This window comes from Mangifera indica, chromosome 17 (assembly GCF_011075055.1).
Source record: "Mangifera indica cultivar Alphonso chromosome 17, CATAS_Mindica_2.1, whole genome shotgun sequence".
NCBI lineage: Eukaryota > Viridiplantae > Streptophyta > Magnoliopsida > Sapindales > Anacardiaceae > Mangifera > Mangifera indica.
Genome location: NC_058153.1, coordinates 2469290 through 2491703, shown reverse-complemented (window position 1 = coordinate 2491703; position 22414 = coordinate 2469290). Strand labels below are relative to the sequence as shown.

The following is a 22414-nucleotide window of genomic DNA, read 5'->3' as shown; positions in this document are numbered from 1 at the left end:
AAAATATAATAAATTTTTAATTTTTTTTAATTAAATAATATTTTTATCTTTAATTAGAATAATAAATTTTAATAAAATAATAGATATTTAAATCTTTTAGGGTTAAAACTTTGGAGTTTCACCCAACCTTGGGTGGGACAATTAAACTGTGGTTAAACATTTCAAAACAATTCGGCGCCATCACTTTATCTTTGTGTGTACTAAGCTTACAAGCTTCAAATTTCAAGTTTCTCTCGTTGGCTTTTCTGTCAGGATTCAAGCCATCTGCCACACCTAGGTTTGTTTTTCGTCATTTCAATACTCTTGCTGCATTCAAGTATCTGCGTTACTTTTATTAATACAGCCACTTTTATAAGAGTGCTAGTCTGGGTTTAGCACCGCAATTTTGACTGATGAATTTCTCACCTGGGCTTGTCAAATTTTATCTCATTTTATCTACAAACTATAACTAAAAGGTTTTCATGGTTTTTGAGTTGGGAATAAAGAAGGATTTAGTTTTTTTTTTTTTTTCCTCTGGAACAACTGTTAAGAAAGAATTTTGTGAGTTCACATTTCAGGATTTTCAGAACCTGGGTTTGCGTAGAGTTCCTTTCTTGCATACTTCTATTAGCATAGTACTCTATTCACTTTACATGTTTTGAAGGGAGGAGAAAAAGTAATCTTCACCGAAGATGAAAATTGAAAAGAGCATAGTTCAGATCTAAATCCAACATGAAAGGTTACCCAAGTTATGTTTTTCCATAAAGTAATATTCAGAGTGACTGTTATTATGATCTTTTTTGGCATCTGATAACTTTGATAAATTGCATCTGTAGCAGGGAAGATGTCTGAGTCCAATCTGAATAAGCCCTTGAATCCCCCGTTGTCAACACGAAATCTCCCTGATTTCATAAAGTCTGTTAAGCTAAAATATGTGAAACTTGGGTACCACTGCCTGATTACTCATGGAATGTACCTTTTCCTTTTGCCTCTGGTAGTCGTAATTGCTGCGCAAGTCTCCTCATTTTCTCTCCTAGATCTTTATGATCTTTGGGAGCATCTACAATACAATCCTATCTCTGTTATTATGTGCTCTACTTTGCTTGTTTTCCTTTTTGACACTCCACTTTCTCACTCGCTCTCGCTCTGTTTACCTTGTAAACTTTTCTTGCTACAAGCCTGAAGAATCTCGGAAATGCACGAAAAAGATTTTCATGGATCAATCCGAGTGACTGGTACGTTTACAGAGGAAAATCTCCAGTTTCAGCGCAAGATTCTCGAACAATCTGGACTTGGTGATTCAACTTACCTTCCAGAGGCTGTCCTTAACATCCCTCCAAACCTATCAATGAAAGAAGCTAGAAAAGAAGCTGAGGCTGTGATGTTTGGCGCAATTGATGAGCTTTTTGCTAAAACTTCTGTGAAGCCCAAAGACATTGGGATCTTGATTGTGAATTGTAGCTTGTTCAATCCAACTCCATCTCTGTCTGCCATGGTTATAAACCATTACAAGCTTCGAGGGAATATAGTTAGCTACAATTTGGGAGGGATGGGCTGTAGTGCAGGTTTGATTTCAATTGATCTTGCCCAAAATCTTCTTCAGGTCCATCGCAACTCTTATGCATCGGTTATTAGCATGGAGAATATCACATTGAATTGGTACTTTGGTAATGACAGGTCTAAGCTTGTATCGAATTGCTTGTTTCGAATGGGGGGGTGCTGCAATATTGCTTTCAAATAGATACTCTGACCGAAGAAGATCCAAATAAAGATTGGTGCACACTGTCCGCACCCACAAGGGTGCTGATGACAAATGTTTTTCCTGTATTACTCAAGAAGAAGACTCTGAAGGGAAGATTGGTGTTAGTTTGTCAAAAGATCTGATGGCCGTTGCTGGTGATGCCTTGAAGACTAACATCACCACATTAGGGCCTCTTGTTCTGCCAATGTCTGAGCAACTGCTGTTCTTTGCTACATTAGTAGGAAAGAAACTTTTCAAGATGAAGGTCAAGCCTTACAATCCGGATTTCAAACTGGCTTTTGAGCATTTCTGCATTCATGCTGGAGGAAGAGCTGTATTGGATGAATTGGAGAAGAACTTGCAGCTGTCTGATTGGCACATGGAACCATCAAGAATGACACTTAATCGGTTTGGCAACACCTCAAGTAGTTCTCTTTGGTACGAATTGGCTTATTCAGAGGCCAAGAGAAGGATAAGGAAGGGTGATAGAACATGGCAAATAGCATTTGGTTCAGGGTTCAAGTGTAACAGTGCAGTGTGGAAGGCTTTGAGAACCATAAACCCCGCAAAGGAGAAGAGCCCCTGGGTGGTGGATGAAATCCACAATTTCCTGTGGAGGTTCCTAAAGTATCAACCATTTGATTCCAGAACTTGGGGCTGCCGATGTGAATGGATAAATTTTCTTCTTTTAGGACGTTGGAATTCATTTTTGCCACCCATGTGGGGATGTGGGTTGTAGTTTCTCAATGTGGCTGGCTATAGGGCATTCAATTGCTTTAGGGTTTTGGTTTTTGCCGATATTCCTTCGAGAGATCTGATTGGTATGTGACAATGGATTAGTCATGGTTCAAGAATTTTGACAATATGTTGATTCTTTTGGATTTTGGGGTTTTATGGAAGGTAATACTATATGTGAAAATGAAAGTTTTTTAATTTAGAGTTGTTCATTCTTATAACAACAAAATTAGACTTACCCATTTTGAATATGTAAATATATAGATATTTGATATGTATCATCAAGTGATTAAATAATTTATAATTAATGATAAAATGATATCAATCATATAAAGATACATTATATATATTTACATACTTAGAAATCAATATATATAACATTGCTCTTCTTATCAAAGTATTGGTAGAATTTAGTTAACCACTAACATAGGTGTAACTAATCGAATCTTATGCTCAAGTTGGTGCTATTCTATCTTCAACAATATTTTGATTAAGAGATTGATATCGACATCTGTATTAAGCATTCAAAGCAATTTTATGTATTACATATACAGACAAATTGTATAAAATCATTCATACAATTTCATTCTTCATAATTTCACTAAAATTGACAAAATTTATTATTTAACATAAAATTAAACTGCTTTGACTGATAGAAGTATAAAACAAGTGATCAAAATTCAAAGATAAATAACTTTTAGTATATTCAAACCTTCATACAAATCAAATTCAACTGTAATTTTTTTAAATTGGTTTGATTTAATTTAAAATTTTGCCCAACATTTTTTTAATTTGATTTGAAAAAATTTCCTCAACAAAATAGCGCACACCCTTAGAAGTTTCATCATGGGAATTACCCGTGGGCAGTGTATTCATGAAATCATACAATCAACTAACATATCCATATCTGTGAATCTGTACTCCAGATTCTTTTCATTACCACATCAAATAACAAAGAAAACCTGAACTCAACCGATAATAGGCAGACTATGCACAATGATGATACAACAGACAAATCCGAAAAAAGAAATGTCACAAGGAGATACATGGCAACCTTTTAGTACCATAGAAAGATTAAACATGTTAGATAATGTCATTATCCACAACATATGTCATAACCAGTATACAAGGTTCAGCAACGGAAGATCAAGCATAAAAATAAGGCAGATAAATGTACGATCCTGCTTAATAGCAGGGGTGAAAAAACCATAAATTTAATCAGATGAGAAATCTATTCCCACATTTTGAGTTGGGACTAACAAATATATATGCAGCCATAATCCGTTTGAAACTACTCCTTGGTTGATTTGTTGATGAGTGACTTATGGATGTGAGGAATGACACCCCCACCAGCAATGGTCCCTTTGATCAAGGTATCAAGTTCCTCATCACCACGGATTGCAAGCTGCAGATGCCTGGGAGTTATACGTTTCACCTTAAGATCTTTGCTTGCATTTCCAGCCAACTCCAACACCTCTGCTGTCAAATACTCCAATATAGCGGCTGAATACACAGCAGCAGTAGCTCCAACTCTCCCATGTGCAGTAGTCCTTGACTTCAAAAGACGGTGTATCCGACCCACAGGGAACTGCATGTTTAATATCACACAAACTATTTAGTAAGGACCCAAAGAAAAACAGAGCATGAAATACCTGGTGTCAAGTAACATTTAATGCAACAGTACTCAGAAAATTACTTAAACAGAATCTAGAACACAAAGGGAGTGTTTGGTTCAAAACAATCAAAGTTACTCCAGTAATCTATTTTTTATTAATGACATTACCTTACTTAGTTTGTTAAGTAATAAAAAATTCAAGTAATCTTCAATTACCAATAGTGATGCACTAATTTGATTACCACTTCTACTTTAAGTATTAAAAGATAACTAAGGTGATCTTGATTTTGTTACAATTATATCCTTATTAACTTTTCAGGACAAAAATACCATCATTTTCAAATAATATAATAAATAACATAAAAAATATTTTAGAATAATTATTCCCAAAAACATTTAAGTAAAATGATATCTTAATACTCTTTTATTACATCCAACCAAACACAATAAAAGCTTCTACTTATCAATTTTTATCAAATATAATAATAATTAATATCTAGTAATCTTTTAAGTAATTAATTTTTATGGTAATATTTTATTTTTGATAAAATAAAAGATTATCCAAATCAAACATACCTTAAATGTTTCATTCAATGATATCAATAAAATGATTAAAAACAAGGCTACCATTCACCCTTCCCAGTTAGTGGGATCAATTTCATATGAATTCTCTCTAAAAAAATGTCCATGTATCATGCAAAAAGGAAATCTAAAATTAAAAATCCAATAATCAGAAAAGATGCCTACCACATCAGGTTCTCAAAACTTCAAATCACATACAGTAATCCCTAGTAATGTACTGTTTTATATACCACCTATGATAACTAACTAGTCTCACCAACTCTAATGCTAACATAGACAAGAGATAATGGCTCTATATAATTAACCCCCGAATCATTGAACTAGGTAAAAAAGGCATTAGATCTAAACAATCTTATAGTGGTACCCAAAATATTGCTCTCTCATCTATATTGACTAGACATTATGGCCACATAAAACTTGGTCAAGAAGTATTAATTCATCACAATACAAATGACAGCTTCCTTATAGTCAGCATATGACATAACATTTATGTATATTAAATTAAAAGATTACGAGGCATCATATTCTTCACTTGAAGAATCAAATTTGACAGAATTAAGCCAATGTGAACGCCTTGCTCTCAATCTCTCATCCAAACATTCAACATATCTACCATAAACTTCAAAACACAAAGATTAAACCTAAAACTAATAATTAACAATGCACTCATCTCACAATATATGTTTTATCTAATTTGTTCAAATTCGCCTCTATATGTAATCATTTTCCGATGATAATTTACTAAAGTCCCTCAAAATATAACACAAAACAAAAATCTTAAAAAAGAAAAACCTAATACACAATAACAGAACATAGCTTAGAACAGCAAATGGGAAATTCTATATAGAATCAATAAAATTAACAAGGAACGGAAGATGGGTAAAAACTGAAAGCGAAATATACAATACAAGGGAAAAACGTAAATATAGAGAGAGATCTAAAAGAACCTGAAGGCCAGCTCGGGAGGAGCGAGAGATTGGCTTCTTCTTGTCCTTGTCTTTGTTACTGGCGGAGGACTTTCCCATAATCAAACCTTTCGCCCCTTTTCCCGACATTTTTCCCGCCAAATTAATGAAAATTGCAGGTTCAATCACAGAGATGGAAATCAACAAGAAGGAGAGAGGCACCCGACAAACAACACAAGATGATTTTGCAATTCAACCAACAAAGCTTTGGAGGGTTACTTGTTTATTCAGCTTTGCTTTTTTTTTATTTACAAAATTAACCCTTCTACTTCCTTGCTTGCAAATCAAAAGCCCTTAGATTCTTATATATTTACCTTTATGGTCATGTTATGTTACTTCTTTGTTTTCCTCAGAAAAACACAAATTTACCCTCGTTTTAATTATGTATCTGTAGCACGCAGCTTCACTTTCATTGTAATTACAATTCAGTGCCCTACAATTCGCAAAATTAAATTTATAATCCTATTAAAAAATTATTATTATTGGACCAAATTAAATCACGTTGTAAATTGAAAATATTATCAATTAAGATATGGTAAATAACGTAGCATTGGAGTTTTAAAAAAAAAAGTCAAAAATCTATTTCCCCCCAAGGTTTATTGATTAAATATGGTAAATAACGTAGCATTGGAGTTTTAAAAAAAAAAGTCAAAATCTATTTCCCCCCAAGGTTTATTGATTAATTAATTCTCACATTTTAAGAATTAAAAAAAACACAAATTATGATCCATCATCAACTCTAATTAGTAAATATTGTTAAGTTAAAGGATAGAAAAGTCATTTTATGTATATTTCTCTTTTTTTTCTTTATTTTTTATTTTCCCTTTTTTAAAACTTTAAAAGCAAATTATCATTTTTTAAAATATTTTGGGTGTTAAAATTCTTTTGGGGTTTTGAAAATTAAAAAAGTTTCGTAGCATTTTCTAAACTATTAAAGTTTCAAAATATCTCTTAATAATTTTCAAAATAACAGTTACATCTTCAAAAAAATTAACTAAAATACAATATTTTAAAATTATTTACAATTTTTATTTATGAGTGATAAAATTTAAAATAGTAATAATATATGAGTAATTTGGCAATTATTTTAAGTGTTAATAGTTATTTCATAAATAAATAAAAGGGTAAAATAGTAGTTAAAAAATTTAATAAATTTACTAATTAAAGTGAATGATAGATAGAGAATTTAGTTTTTTGAAACTTAAGAGAGGTAAACTTACCAGGTCATCAATCCTTGGGTGGGAAATAGTTATTTGGCCAAAGATAAATAACAAAGAAGCCCTCAAAGCCAATCTTATTGATGTCCTCTCCTCAGTATCAGTGGACACACTAACAAAAACATGGATACTAAATTCCAGCGGTGCCACCAGTAAATTTCTCAAAATAAATGGTAAGGTTAAACACCAACATTACAAAAACTTCCATGCCATTTTAATCAATTTCATTAAACACATTGTACTTTAATTGACAAGAAGGTCCATAATTCAATTTCAGAGGCAATAAGAACTTGTACACAACATTTGGTCCAGAATATATCTACTTAATGCATCATTAACAAGAAACTAAGAAAAAATTCTGGTTTAGTCTCTATGTAATTATCTAAGATATTTGAACGTTATGCTAGGCAAAAAGGTGACAAATATTATCAGCCTTATCACTCATTTCCTGCTTCTTCTTTCTCTTTAGTCTTCCCCTCATCTGTGATATGGAAACCTTCAATCTTACAAGAAACCTCTTCTGCAGTTACCTTAACCTTTCCAACTGAACCATTCACTGATACGGCTTCAGTGTCATCATGAGTCAAAGGGCCTGTCTGCCATATTCTAATGGTTCCATCCTCGGATCCTGAGGCATATGATTCCCCTCCCGGTGAAAAGCGCACACAGTGTACAGGACCATGGTGGCCTTTATTGCATGCTGTATCCACACAAAAATTTAGTAACAAAAATAATAACGATACCTAAAAATGATTTTGTATACTACAATAATTGACAAAATGTAGCATTTAAATTTTACTTTCATAGGTAGACTGTATGTTGAAGAACATACCTATCTCATCACCAGTGTGGAAATCAAAAACACGAATCCACATATCTTCTCCCCCAGCAATGAACTTATTCCCGTACTTTGGTTCCAATGAAGCTGATTCTATTGTGCATGGCATGTTGTAGCTCTTAACAAGCCCAAAACTGGGGAAAGAATAAATAATATTAAACAGGACAAGATGGAAACCTGGGTAAAGAAAATAGTCAATCTGGTCTAAAACTTACTGATTTGCATCCCAGAATTTAACTGTTGATCCATCAGCAGTTGTGATATAACGACCATCTTGACTCACTTCAGCACTGGTCACAGATGACTTGGTCTCAAGTGTTTGGACTATCTTACCACTTCTTACATCCCACAACCTGTACAATTAGGAATAATTTTAGTAATTATTGAACACTGGTCACAGTTATTCAAAAGAATCAAAACAAAAAAACAAGATATCAAACAAAATTACTTTCCCTGTAACAAGATAAGTATCACATAAAAATACCATTAAACATGATGCAGGAGAAACAGGCATACCTGACGCCCCCCATGTCAGAGCAAGAGCTTAAGATTGTCTGATCACTATGGAGCCATGCAACAGTTCTTACTGAACAAGGAGATCTATCCACTTCTCTTGGTGGTGCATCTGGACGATTCAAATCAAAAATACGAAGGATTTTCTCCACTCCTCCAGTCAGTAGAAGATGAGTATCCTGCATACAGAATGATAAAAACATCAAATGCGATCCATACATGAGCATAATTATGTGTTGTTAAATAATAATCCACCAAAATCCCCAAATTGATTAAGATGCATGGGACTACAATAACAGACAGTAAAGATACCACATTCACAGACCAACTGAAATGATTAGACTAACACTAATCATTAAGGAGAGAAGGAAACAAAAAAATATATATTAACTATAGCACAGCAATTCAGCAATACATCTTCATAAACTCAAGCTTAGCTTCAAGCTAAAAATATGAGACAAATTGACTCCAACAGATAGAAACAACTAAAGGCTTTCAGAACAATCCTATCTCATATAAAATGAGAAGTTAAACCAAAAAAAAAATTTTTAAAAAAACCTTTACCTCTGAAAAAGCACACGCTCGAACAATGTGCTTGTGCTCAAATGAATGCAACTCATCTCCAGTTAATGCATCCCATACTTTCCTGCACACATGATTTTGGTGCAGATTTCATGTGAAACTTTTCATCTATGATTACTATCAAGTACAAAACAAATTTATCATCATTTTAACTGTATCACCAAGAAAAGGATGTCTCTATCTCTGGCACACCATCAATTAAAAATATATCAAGAAACCACTACATACTCAATGCTCAATACGTTTGAAGATACATGCCACAGCAAGATATTTAAACAAAAATTTCAACTTATCCAAACTCTCACACAATAGAAATTGCCAAAAGGTACCAGTTTATAAAGAATTCCAATGTAAAAGCCCTAATAAGCATGTTGCAGATACGTGCTGGAACAAGAATTTGAAAGTTATTCTTCCAAGAAACAAAGGGCCAATTACATACGCACTAAAATCTGCGGAACCAGATGCAGCACGTAGAGCATTGGTATCCAGGCAGCAACTCCACACCGCACCCTTGTGTCCTTCAAAGGTCCCAACCCAATCTCCAGTCTCTCCATTTCTGAGCATGGGAGTAGAATCTGAATTACACCAGTACAACTACCAGATTCAGCAATGGAAAATTTTTTACCAGAATTGCTAAAAAAATCAACTATCATTCCAAGAAGCCCATGTCAGAATATTTTCTATCACAATTTCATTTATACAATCTTTCTGCCTAATTCAGACTCTCATTATAATGGATTAAACCGACCCAAAACTAACAACAAATCATCATAGTCTTCCAAAATCAATCAAGGATCACAAGCAATTACATATTTTTACTCACATTACAACAAATTAGCATTCCAAAATCAAGCACCGATCACAGGCAATTACAAACTTATCATTTCATTACAATAAATTAGTAATCCAAAATCATCAACGATCACAAGCAATTACAAATTTATGACATTATAATAAAATAACAGCAAAAAGAACCCAATAAAGAAAGCGAAGAGACGCGTACCCTTGCTAGCACTGATGAGGAAAAATCCATCGGGGGTGATGGGACTATAAAACAGATCCACTACAGGCCTAGAATGACCGTGGCATACAAGCGGAACGGCAATCTTTTTCTTATCCATCCCTTTAAATAATCAAAATTCAATTAAAATGGTTTTAAATTGTGATCAGAAAATGATATCAACAAAAAATAGATTTACAGAAATGGATATAGCGGGTGCTATTGGGGCAATTTGTATAAATCCACGCCTCCTAACCCTAGGGCCGAGGCTCTGATGTTCAATGGTTTCAGGGAGTCGAAAACAAAAAGTGAGAGAAAACTACAACCAATTTTATCATACAAGAAACAGAGCTGGACCTGGCTGGGTAACTCGAGTTACAAGAAAAACACTTTACGCCGGATGTCATCTTATATATGCGGAATTTTTTTCATTTTTTATTCTGAATTTAAAAAAAAAATTTAGCCCCATAAATTTATTGATATTTCGTTTATACACTATAGTTTCAGAAAACCGTTTTATACATTTATGATAACTACCAAAGTTGACCTTAAACGTTAGCAAAACTAATAGAGTATTAAAATTTCTAAAGAAAAAAATTTGGATTCTAGTCTCTATCATAATTATGAAACTTTGATTTACCTAATACAGTAATTGTAGATTTGATCACCTTGCCTTAGATTTATCTATCCAATCAATATGGGTAAGGTTTTTAATTAAAAAAATCAAAGTGAGTATAAATAATAATGTGTTATTATGTAATTAGTTGTTATACATTATCTTCTTCTTACTTATGTTGTTCAATTTCGTAACCCTTTTCTATGACATTTAGAGAGGTTGAATATTAATATTGATTTAAAAAAAAAAAAATTGATATTCTTTCTGAAGTGTCCACCATCAATACATAAACGATAACTCAATAATTCAACCAACCCGTTGCATGTTAGGTTAGAATGGATTTTAATTATTTTATATTTTTTCTCTAATATAGCTCATTACATTATTATTTATAATAGTCCATTATTCTTCTTACTTAAGTAAGACAACGACATTGATCATTTTCATTAATTTTATAATAATAATAATATATAAATATATAAAATAATCTTATTTATCACAAAAAAGAAAAAGAAAAAAATTCATATACTAGATGGTAAAATTTTGTTTTTATTAATTTAAAACTATTACACTTATCTATCATTATCACTCTCTATAACCATAAAATGTTTATCATTATCACTCATAAATGTTTAATAAGTTTATGCTCAAGATTTTGCATGGTTCATGTCTCCATATGCTAAGGGGTAAAAATTATATTACCCCCATATTTTAAAATCATTATATTATACCCATTTCACCCCATCTCAACCAAAAATATTTACAATGACCCCCAAGCCTAACATGCGAAAATTAGTTATGAACCCAAGACTAACGCGATTGGTATCTACTATCTTTAATTTTAAATACATTCACAATTTAATCATCAAAACGACAATCAAATTCAAACCCGAAGTATCTACTCCCTAACTTTGTTCGAAAACATTAGGTTCATGAATAATTGTGTTAAAAAAATCATTATTCTTGAATTTAATGTTTTGGAATTTGATTAACAAATTTGATATAATAATTGAACTTAATACCGGAGTGTAATACCTTTGTTGTTTAATTGTGTTTTCAAAATGAGAATTCATAAAAAAATAGATATAGATCGATAGGTTGAGTAGAACTAGATTCAAATCAAACTTATTTAAATTTGAGTTCAGTTTAAATAAGTTTAAAATGAGCTTAGTTCAAGCAAACTCAAATATAAGAATTCAATATTTTCGAGTTTAAACTCAAGCTTTAGGAGTGTTCGACTTGTCTAGCTTGCGAATTTGAAAAATTCAATATCAAACGACATCGTTTTGACTAATATATATTAAAATAATATCATCTTAATATCGAATCAAACTTAAAATTTAGTTTGAGTTTGAACTTAACTCCCTTAAAAAGAGTTTGAGTTTAAACTTGATTTCATATAAAATGAGCTAAGTTTAGTTCAACTCTAAGACTGTTGTCTAAGGAGAAGAGGGACGAGAGAAAAATTAAATTAAATTAATCCGTGTTAAAGAGATTAAATTAATAATATTCTTATAAAATAAGTGGGCCTTTATTTTAAAAACCCCTCACAAAAGGGCTCCTTCTGCGGTCCATCGATTTGACATTAAGCCTCCTTAGGCCCAGCAGTAGGCAACAAACACCAATCGAAGTATACAGGCAGAGGGATAACCAAACAGAAAGCTTGATCCCAAAGAAATTTGACTGGGACACGATCGATGGCCATTGTAGGAATCGAAACTGAGCAGCCGGAATCGGTTGCGGGGGAGGAGATGTGCTCTGCTAAAGGGGCATCGAAACAAGGAGAGGGACTCAGGCAATACTATCTCCAACATATCCACGAACAACAGCTCCAAGTCCGTCAAAAAACCCATAATCTCAATCGCCTTGAAGCCCAGCGTAACGAACTCAATTCAAGAGGTTCCTCTTCTCAATTCTAACCCTAATTTTTACCATGTCTTGGATTTTATTATCATTTTTAACCTTTTTCTGCCTAGGGTTTGCCTTATTGATATCTGAATAGTTTTTATGGTGTTATCCTGTAATGGATTATTAGTGACTATACATTTTGCGACCGGATAGGATAGTTGTTAGGATTGATTTTGAATTGAATATAAACGTTTGTTTTGTTAACAGTGGGTTGAGATTTGCCAGATTGGTTTTTGATATTTTTTAAATTATGTCAAATTAACAGTTAGGATGCTTAGAGAAGAATTACAGTTGCTTCAGGAGCCTGGATCATATGTTGGTGAAGTGGTCAAAGTGATGGGAAAAAATAAGGTCCTTGTTAAGGTCAGTTACCTCACCCCTTATATCTTTTAGTTTCATAGTAAGTATAATAAAAAGGTTCAATATTTTGAAATTTTGTTATTTGTGGTTTCTTTTGTTTAATTCCTGCTATTTAATGGTGGCTTGGGTTTGCATGTAGTTATTTATTTGTTTCTTGTTCCCTCATTTTAACTTTTACTTATAGTTAAATTTTAACATGCGCCAGATGATGAGGTTTTTTTTGGGTTGTTAACATTTAAGATGATGATAATAAATTCTATTTGGTGTCTTTGAAGCTGGGTTATAATAGAATGATTCAGGTAGATCTACTTGTGATTTATGGGGTAATTCAGGATTAATTATTTAGCTCATATCATGTACATGAGCTGAAAGTTCCAGTATGGATAAACATGTATCGAGAGGAAATTTTTGATGCGGCACTTCCACATAGAGCTGATATGTCTCACCACTGAATCACTGAATGGTTTTTCTGTATCTATAGAGGCATGAATATGAACCATTGGTCCAGCTAGCCATTATATTAAAGTTTGTTTATATTTGTGCTATGTATTTTCTTTGATTTTTCAGTTAATAGTTGAACTATGTGATTTTTTTTTTTCACTGAATGATGATCTAGGTGCTTTTCATGTGAGCAAGAATAGGTGATAGATTGCATTTAATATTGTTACGGTTTTAGCTAATCGTAGCTTCCCCTGATAGTTTGCAGATCACTGAAAGCAATTAAATTTCTAAAATATATTTGTATTGACATTTTTCCTTTTCTCCCAGGTCCATCCAGAGGGGAAATATGTTGTTGATATTGACAAAAACATTGATATTACCAAGATCACACCATCAACAAGAGTAGCACTTCGTAACGACAGCTATGTTCTTCATTTGATATTGCCAAGCAAAGTAGATCCACTGGTCAACCTCATGAAAGTTGAAAAAGTTCCAGATTCTACATATGACATGATTGGTGGTCTTGATCAACAAATTAAGGAGATAAAAGAAGTGTGTTCACTGCACGTTCATTCTCTATGGATTTACCGTTTTCAATAGGGGATCTTGATTTTATTTGGGTCCTTCATTGTTAATCTTTTTGTTTGATGGTTATATTTTCTCTATTTGTTTTTGGTTTATCATCATTACAGGTCATTGAGCTTCCTATCAAACACCCTGAATTGTTTGAGAGTCTTGGAATAGCTCAACCAAAGGTTAGTTTGTGTTGTAAAGTTGCATCTATATGCTCATCTTGTTGTTTGGGTACAGATGTATTTCTTTTACAAACTCAGTTCTCTCTTTGGTTTCTCTTACATGACAGGGTGTCTTGCTATATGGACCACCTGGTACTGGAAAAACACTGTTAGCTAGAGCTGTGGCTCATCATACTGATTGCACTTTCATCAGGGTTTCTGGTTCAGAATTGGTTCAGAAATATATTGGAGAAGGCTCTAGAATGGTTAGAGAACTCTTTGTCATGGCAAGGTTTGTTTGCTTTCTCCCCCGTCTCATGCTCTCATTGATTCTTCTTCTAAGGATAATGCTATATTTTGACTTTTGTGCATTTTATACTTTTGTCTCTCTTCATTATGTAATTGTTAGTGGCACATGAGTGAAGCATGTTCCACTCATTTTATCATAAGTATAATTCTTTTTCTTAGATCTTTCTAGTTGGTATCTGGAATTATACAGTAGATGTTTATGGATGAATAAGCTTTCTGCTGACTGACGTGCTGCACTTTTTTCCGCCAGAGAACATGCTCCGTCAATCATTTTTATGGACGAAATAGACAGCATTGGGTCTGCTCGAATGGAATCTGGAAGTGGCAATGGTGACAGTGAGGTGCAAAGGACTATGCTGGAGCTTCTCAATCAGCTTGATGGATTTGAAGCATCAAACAAGATCAAGGTACGATTTTCAGTTCAGTAAGCAAATGTAGTCAACTAGGGAACAAGACAGAGTATTTGCTATTATTATTTTAGTTGACTTGTTATGTTTTTTAACATTAAATTTTTTATATAGGTTTTGATGGCTACAAATCGGATTGATATTCTTGATCAAGCTCTCCTTAGGCCAGGGCGAATTGACAGGAAGATCGAATTTCCAAATCCTAATGAAGAGGTACATGCTACCATCACCATGATATGCATGTATGGTTTTTGAAAATGAATCTCTCTTTCATCTCATTTCTTTAAAGATTCAATGTATAAAAGTGATATTGAGTAAATATGTTTCTATATGAATAATTGAATAAGAAGGAATCCATGCTTCTGTCCCCATCAATAATTCTTGTTTAATGTGTTCTTGTACAAGATAGGTATGCCAACATTTGTTGTTATGAACCTAATGAATAAATTTTCTGGAGAGAAAGTACCTCTTTTATGTTGTAGAATATGGTGGTTGATGGAGGAGATGAAGATCACTTGTGATGGATTCCTCAGAAAGTTGAGAATTAGTAATCTTTTCTAGAATTTGAATAGATTTAGTTATTTGGAGCAAAAGAAAGAAGATTTGCTCTTGTACAAAAATTACCCAAGTCAATATTGCGATGGAGAGAATAAATTTACTGGAGAGAAAAGTTCCTCCTTTATATTGTGGAATATGGTGATTAATGGAGGCAATGAAGATGATTTAATAGTCACAAGTTTGCAAAAAGTCAAAAAGATTGAGAAAATCAGGTTACTTGTGATGGATTCCTCAGAAAGCTGGGAATTAGTAATCTTTTCTAGAATTTAAATAGATTAAGTTATTTGGAAACAAAAGATTAAGAAGATGTGCTCCTGTGCAAAGATGCCCATGTCAATATTGTTACTTAATAGTGTATTTTTGGTCATCCAAGGTAATTTTATTGAAAGTGACATTATCTTTGCAATTTTCCTTTAGGGATTGTTTCTCTGACCAGTATTCTGTGTCTGATATGCTTAATTTCGTGTGTGTACTTATGTTTGTTCCATTATATGCAGTCTCGTCTAGATATCCTGAAAATACATTCAAGGAGAATGAATTTGATGCGTGGGATTGATTTGAAGAAGATTGCTGAGAAGATGAATGGTGCATCTGGTGCAGAGTTAAAGGTATGATCGATTCTTTGTCATTGCCTCGTTAACACTGTCTTTAACTTTCTCTTTAATTGAGAATTTTTAAACCTTAGTGCTTTTGCAAGATTGAATCTTGGAATTCTTAAGATCATCAGTGCTCTCCGTTTAAGCCCTAAATTGTTATTAACATTTCTATGCTCTCATAAATCCCTTTGAAAGATAAATTAAACATAGAAGTGAACTATCTTGTTCATTTAAGATTGAAGATGCCAACTCATGCTTTCTTGGTTTCAGTTGGGCGGTCATTTCTCTGACTAATCAGAACTTCTATAACTAGTTGACTGACTCACAGATGTAACAATCTATCAAACAATTTTAAAATACAAAAGTGTGAGGATAATGCTGATGTCTGCATAGTTATCATATAACTCATAGCCTGATAACCATAAAAATGTATATCAAAGTATGTTTATATTGGTTGTTATATTGACTGTTCTCTGTGTTTATTCAGGCTGTGTGCACTGAAGCTGGTATGTTTGCTCTAAGGGAAAGGAGGGTACATGTAACACAGGAAGATTTTGAAATGGCAGTTGCCAAGGTGATGAAGAAGGAGACAGAGAAAAACATGTCATTGCGGAAGTTATGGAAGTAATATCTCTCCTGTGTTATCTACTTGGTCGTTTGAACAATATTCAATTAGCGCTATGCTTGTTGTCTTTGAATATTTGCAGGACAGTCTCTCTGCCTGGCTGTTTGTTAACAAGGGTACCATCTTTTAGATTTTTAATCCCAGTTTTTGAAAAAAGAAAAAAAAACCACCATTTTTCTTGTATGAAGTAATTGCTCAAGTTAATTGTTGTATTTGTTTATTCCTAAGAAAGAAAAATGAAAAATAGAAATTTCATTAATGGCCGAATCTATTGTTAAAATACCAGGTTAGGCATACTTGAACTCGAGTTGAGTTTAGTTTTATTTTAGGGATGATTCTAGGTTTTTTTTTTTTCTCCTCGATTCAAGATAGCTTTGAGGCAAATTTGAACTCAAGTTGAGTTTAGTTTTACTCAAGTCGAATTAAATTCGAAATTAAATGAGTTTGGACTCAATTTGGATTAAATACAATCCTAGTGGTTGTTGCGGGCAGCTAAGTTGCACTATAGTAGGTGATTCCCTTCATGGCGCCTGGAATTTCTCTCACGCTAGATTGTTCTTCTTAGCGGGCAGAAATCAATTTTCTTCGGGTTAAGGCTGCTAATAAGAACAAGACCAAAAGCAACTCTAATCAGAAATTGGGACCATTCCCCCTGCTTTATCGTCTCTGAGAGGTTGTGTTGTGTCCGTTTGCTAAGCATGGAATATTAATGTTAAGTCAGCAGTCAACGTGACAAAGAAAGATTTAGATACCCCATCAAATGGTTTTAGAATTTGAATCTTCAAATGATCTGCAGCAAATTAATCTACAAGTCTTTTGTCCCACTCTTAAACAAATTCGTAAAATATGAAACAGGAGTTGGGTATGGATGTGCGTCTAGTTTGTGAGTTGGTATGTTTTAAATTGTAAAACTTATAAATAAATTAAAATAGATAGTATTTTGACAATAAATTAGGATATTAAATCAGGAAATTACAACATCGATAGGTTATCGAGTAATTTTGGGTTCCATTATTTTGTTGATATCAAGTCAGTCTTTCTGAACCTTCAAGCAAAGCATTGAGTGAAGGAGGCATGTAATAATTTTGGGTTCCATTATTTTGTTGACGCCAAGTCAGTCTTTCTGAACCTTCAAGCAAAGCATTGAGTGAAGGAGGTATGGAATTGCTCGCAAGAAAATTACGATGCACTTAGATTGGTTGCTCTCGGGCCAACCCGCGTTCCGAGTTGACATGTTGACTTGTCAAGCGATCTGTTTTTTAAAAACGACAGAAATTAAAACAAATTAAGAACCTTCACGTTGAAGTGCGGTTGACTGTATATCAGGACATAATTCTTTTCTATCGACCTTGTAGTCCAATCATTTTAAATATTATAATTTTGGACCTTGTTTCAAATTACTATTTGTCTTACTCTCTTTACTTAGTAAAGAGTGAGTTGTCTCATGTACACACCCAGTCCATTCAACATCTCAAGGCTATCGTCCCAAAATTACCTCCTTTAACTTAGTCTTGAAATGACTGAAATATGGTTTTTTAAATAAGAATTTTAGACGACATCATGCTATCATCCCCTAAATTTATCTTTGTAAATCTCACGTAGAATATTTTTATTAAATCTTTCTTATAATATATCTAAAAGTCTAAATAAACTTTATTTATTTACAAAAAAAAACCATTATTTTATTATAAAGTAAAACTTTTGATTAATTAAAGTCACATGATGATAGTAAAATAACGAAAAACTATCATAAGATAGTAAGCTATTTTGAAAGGATAAGTTAAATGAATAACAAAAAAATATATTATTTACTGATGAATTAACTTCGCAAGTATTTGAATATCTCTTATGTAAAATGACATATCGAAACATGTTTTAATATTATTTTATATCAGTTATTTAAAAGTAAATATTTTCTATCAAATTGAGATCGTAAAATTACTTTATTTCCATATTAAATGGGAATGAAAATTATATTAAATTTAATAAAATAGTAGTAATTTAAAAATAAGAAGGATCAAATTAATATTTAAAATCGTTGGACTCAAAAAATAGTTAACTAAACTACAGGGACGAACAAGTTATCTCCTATAGGATAATAGCCACACGGAAGCCAATTCTTGGAGATCTCTTCTTGCTGCAGAAATGCCGAGGCCACAGCCATTGCAGTTCATCGCCATCATCCTTGTTTTATGGCTGCAGCTTTTCATCTACATCTCTTACGCCGATGTGGGCACGGCCGCGTGGTATGCTCCGCCGTATTTACGTAAGTATATATACAAATTTCACCCGCATTTCATCAGATTCAAGGCCTTTTGCCTCACTGCTAATAAATTTAACTTCGATACATACTTACACATATACGTACAGCCACAGCGTGCTATGGCAACGATCAAACGCAGTTTCCGACGAGCAATCTGTTCGGAGCCGCAGGTGATGGCGTATGGGACAATGGCGCTTCTTGTGGGAGACAATATTTGGTGAGATGCATAAGCGCCTCGGAGCCCAACACTTGCTTAGCCGGCGTCACTATTCAAATCAAGATTGTTGAATATGCTCTTCAGTCTGCCTCTCAGCCTTCTGATTCTGGCACCACCGTTGTTTTGTCACAGGCCGCCTTTGCCGCCGTCACCAACTCCTCCTCCACCGCTTCTTCCATCAATATTGAATTTCAACAGTAATTTCCTACTAGTCCCCTCTCTCTCTCCCTCTAAATATCTATGCAATACTTAAATAAGAGTAATATTATGCATACCAAGTTTAGATACACAAATATATACATAATTATATATGTTATCACATGATTGAATGTTGTTTTATCATTAATTTATAATCATCTAATCACATGATGACACATATAACTATATATTTATTTATGTATCTAAAATAGGTGCATACAGTTTTATTGATTAAATATTGTGTTACAAATATTTTTCTTACTGATTGTATATATTTCTCTTGGAATGTAGGGTGTAATATATATATATATATATATATATATATATATATATATATTCAAATCAACAGTTAAAGCAAGGGTTTGAGTTTGGAAGAAGGTATGCGAAGGCTCATCGTCTTTAGGACAAAGAATGCTTGCTCTTTGTGGGGGTATGAACATAACTGCGAAGATTTTAAAATAAACCCTAAAGGCTCTCCGTCATTCTTTTGATGAACACGATCATCAGAAGATGATTGCTAAGTCTTATAATATCATCGTTGTAAGAGAATTTCTAGAGTATATTTTTAGCTTGCATTTTTTTTTTAATTATGTATTTTGATTGAAATAAATATTTTTATATGTTAAATTTTCAATAAAATTATGTATTTATTTTGAGTATATAAATGAGTTCACATTAATCTGTATTATCATATAATTGAGTGATTTTGAATTAAAGATACGGTAACATCTAATCACATAATGACATATATAAATACATACTTATTTATATATTGATAATATTACTTTTAAATTTTCATAATGGCTAACCAAAGTATTCATGTATATTATGGGTAATAATTAGTGGCAAGAAAGAATATATTTCCCTTCTTACAAGCATGCTAGATTATTTGAATAGCGTAATAATTTGTGCTATTTTATTTCCATAACCTTATGATTGGTTGCTTGATATTCTTTGCTTCTAAAATCAATATGGTCAAATTGGATGACCAATCCATAACAAAACTTTCATTATTGTGGGAAATATAGTCAAATTGGATTACCAATCCACAACAAAACTTTCATTATTGTGGGAACTTTCCTGCGTGCTTCCTGGCTTTGGAAGCTTCATCAAATGGTTTAATGTGGTCATGAAGTGATATAATTTAGAATAATTATATATATTCGTATGTTTTAAGTAAATAATTAGATATATAAATAATATGTTATAATATAAATTTATATTATATTATTTTTAATTAAAATTATTTTTTATATAATAACAAATTATTCTTACACTAAATTATTTATTATAAAAATATCTATATATAATTTATTTATATATGTATATATATATATATATATATATTTTTATGTGTGTGTGTGTGTGTGTGTGTGTGTGTGTGTGTATGTATGTATATATATTTACGTAAATCAAACTTTATTAAAAGAAAAAGATTCAAAAATATTATTAAGGTGTGAAATTATTATTTTTAAATATTTAACTTTTCAAATATATAATATTAATTATTCTAAATTAATAAAATTAAAAAATATAAATATTTAATTTACATTAAAACTTTTTCCTTTCCATTTTTATTCACAAGCACCAACTTCTTTTTTAGAACTAAATCAATAATCTCACTTTCAATAACTCATTTATGGGATTAATTCAATTTCTACATACATTTATAATATTAATTGATCCATTTTCATAGTATTCTCCCTATGATATTGTCGTTTTCACCTCATTTCATGACGATCAAATTTGACAACTCTCTCGATGAGTCAATTTCCTCATTTTCAACTCTCTTCGATATCGATTATAGTTTTTGGTAGTTCATCCCACTGATATCAATTTTTTCTACTCCATTTGACATTGAATTTACTATTGGTGATGGTGAGATTATAAAATGGTTATTTTTATTTTTAAAATTATTATTTTACCCTTACACTATTAAATTTTTTTATTAATTGGTATTGATTTTGAGTGAAAAAAATATTGTTTATGCTATAAGGGGTGGAAAGTGCTTTCGGGCCAAACTTTGCGTCGGAACGTGTAATTCATTCATATACACACAACGTAATACATGACATGAATGTTGACTTGATAATTTGTAATAGAAAAATAAAAGCTGTAAAACATTACTGGCCCAATAATTATTCATTGGCAAAACGGTTTGTTACCACCTAAAGTTAAGCGAAATCTCACATTCACACCATTTAATTTTTAAAAATACAAAATTTTATAAATAAATAAAAATTTATTAAAAATCTTAGATGTTAAAAATAAAATTATCATTTAACAAAAAAAATCAAAAAATTAAAATTTTATTATATTTTTCTTCTCAATTTAAAAATTTAATAAATTTTTTATTTAAAATTTCAAAAAATAATAATTTTCGCATGTTGACTTTCCTTTTTTCGGTTTATCTCTTTCTCCTAATCAACTCTACCCTCTAATGAAACTGATTTTCTCAAGAAAAAGAGTATCTTTATTTTGAACAAAAAGATGATCTTATTTATTTCGTATGGATGGCCCATTGTTTTGTGTTTGCTCCATGGAAGGAGGCAACTTCGTGGCTCTAAAGCGCTGCTTACATTGACTTGCGAATCTCTGGAAATAATTACAATGATATAATAAATGGCTGCATATATATTCCAACAGGTCTCAGACGTAAATGTAGAACATGGTGGTCCAATTGAAATTCTGATCGAATCCCAGTCTTGTTCGCCTTGCTTTTCACTGTTCCAACAAGAATTTTGAAATGTGTGAACGCTTGGAAAACCATGGTACTACCATCACTCTCTGCATTTAAGTCCAAACTAACTACTTAATATCGAGAGGCCATAAATTGATGAACGTGCACGAAGTTGACTTGGACTCTTATGATCGAAATTAGAGATGACTATTTCGCTTTCAAAATAAAGTCTTCATTCATCCCTTTCCAAACGGCAAGTGATTCCCGTTAATCATGGGGCAACGATAATGATAGAGATGGTTCAAATCTTTAAAATCAGATATGAAATGAGGATAAAAATAGATATATCTTAAACTTGTTCGCTATTTAGCTCGTCTCCTCTTAATATGTTTTTTAAACTCTATATATTTGAATTATTTTTAGAAGTTTTAAATTATTACAAATATATTTAACATTACATAAATATTTTATTATTTTTCTATCGAAGATAAAAAAGAGAAAGTATAAAGACTTTTCCCATCGGGATGAAGAAGGAGAGGGAGAAATTTTCCTTGAGGAATAAAGATTCTTGTCATCCCTATATCGAAGGTGGAAAAAAGGTTTTTCTTATAGGAGCGAGAGATTAAAGTATTTAGAGTTTACCCTATCTCTAAATAAAATTCTTAAATAAGGAAAAATAGAAAACTAGTGATATATAAAATAGATCTTAAATTCAAGGCCCCTCAACGTTGACAT

The 22414-nt window shown here is 32.2% G+C and overlaps 4 protein-coding genes and 1 pseudogene across 5 annotated transcripts; 3 read left to right on the top strand and 2 right to left on the bottom strand.

The window, feature by feature from the left end:
- The first annotated feature begins 284 nt into the window (after positions 1 to 284).
- Positions 285 to 2662, top strand: LOC123200939 (annotated as a pseudogene).
- An 836-nt stretch (positions 2663 to 3498) lies between these two features.
- On the bottom strand, positions 3499 to 5901 carry LOC123200941 (probable histone H2A variant 3). Its single transcript, XM_044616341.1, has 2 exons — positions 5600 to 5901; positions 3499 to 4043 (listed from the first exon to the last, which is right to left on the bottom strand). Exons 1-2 carry the CDS (start codon positions 5705 to 5707, stop codon positions 3747 to 3749), a joined length of 405 nt encoding a protein of 134 aa, XP_044472276.1. The 5' UTR covers positions 5708 to 5901; the 3' UTR covers positions 3499 to 3746.
- Positions 5902 to 7044: 1143 nt separating this feature from the next.
- Positions 7045 to 10153, bottom strand: LOC123199949 (serine-threonine kinase receptor-associated protein-like). 2 transcript variants are annotated; one of them, XM_044615004.1, is made up of 8 exons: positions 9967 to 10153; positions 9771 to 9890; positions 9207 to 9342; positions 8750 to 8831; positions 8189 to 8364; positions 7888 to 8025; positions 7667 to 7806; positions 7045 to 7534 (listed from the first exon to the last, which is right to left on the bottom strand). In XM_044615004.1, exons 2-8 carry the CDS (start codon positions 9886 to 9888, stop codon positions 7272 to 7274), a joined length of 1053 nt encoding a protein of 350 aa, XP_044470939.1. In that variant the 5' UTR covers positions 9889 to 9890; positions 9967 to 10153; the 3' UTR covers positions 7045 to 7271. The 2 variants fall into 2 exon arrangements, with proteins under 2 accessions (XP_044470939.1, XP_044470938.1); XM_044615003.1 differs by having other exon boundaries at positions 9771 to 10153.
- A 1825-nt stretch (positions 10154 to 11978) lies between these two features.
- On the top strand, positions 11979 to 16504 carry LOC123200470 (26S proteasome regulatory subunit 8 homolog A-like). The gene is made up of 9 exons (XM_044615667.1): positions 11979 to 12282; positions 12557 to 12654; positions 13420 to 13644; positions 13785 to 13847; positions 13955 to 14118; positions 14386 to 14542; positions 14657 to 14755; positions 15598 to 15708; positions 16184 to 16504. The coding sequence occupies exons 1-9, from the start codon at positions 12081 to 12083 to the stop codon at positions 16322 to 16324; spliced, it is 1260 nt and encodes a 419-aa protein (XP_044471602.1). The 5' UTR covers positions 11979 to 12080; the 3' UTR covers positions 16325 to 16504.
- A 1919-nt stretch (positions 16505 to 18423) lies between these two features.
- LOC123200475 (EG45-like domain containing protein) lies at positions 18424 to 19645 on the top strand. The gene is made up of 3 exons (XM_044615672.1): positions 18424 to 18587; positions 18692 to 18998; positions 19291 to 19645. Exons 1-3 carry the CDS (start codon positions 18467 to 18469, stop codon positions 19295 to 19297), a joined length of 435 nt encoding a protein of 144 aa, XP_044471607.1. The 5' UTR covers positions 18424 to 18466; the 3' UTR covers positions 19298 to 19645.
- Positions 19646 to 22414: the final 2769 nt, after the last annotated feature.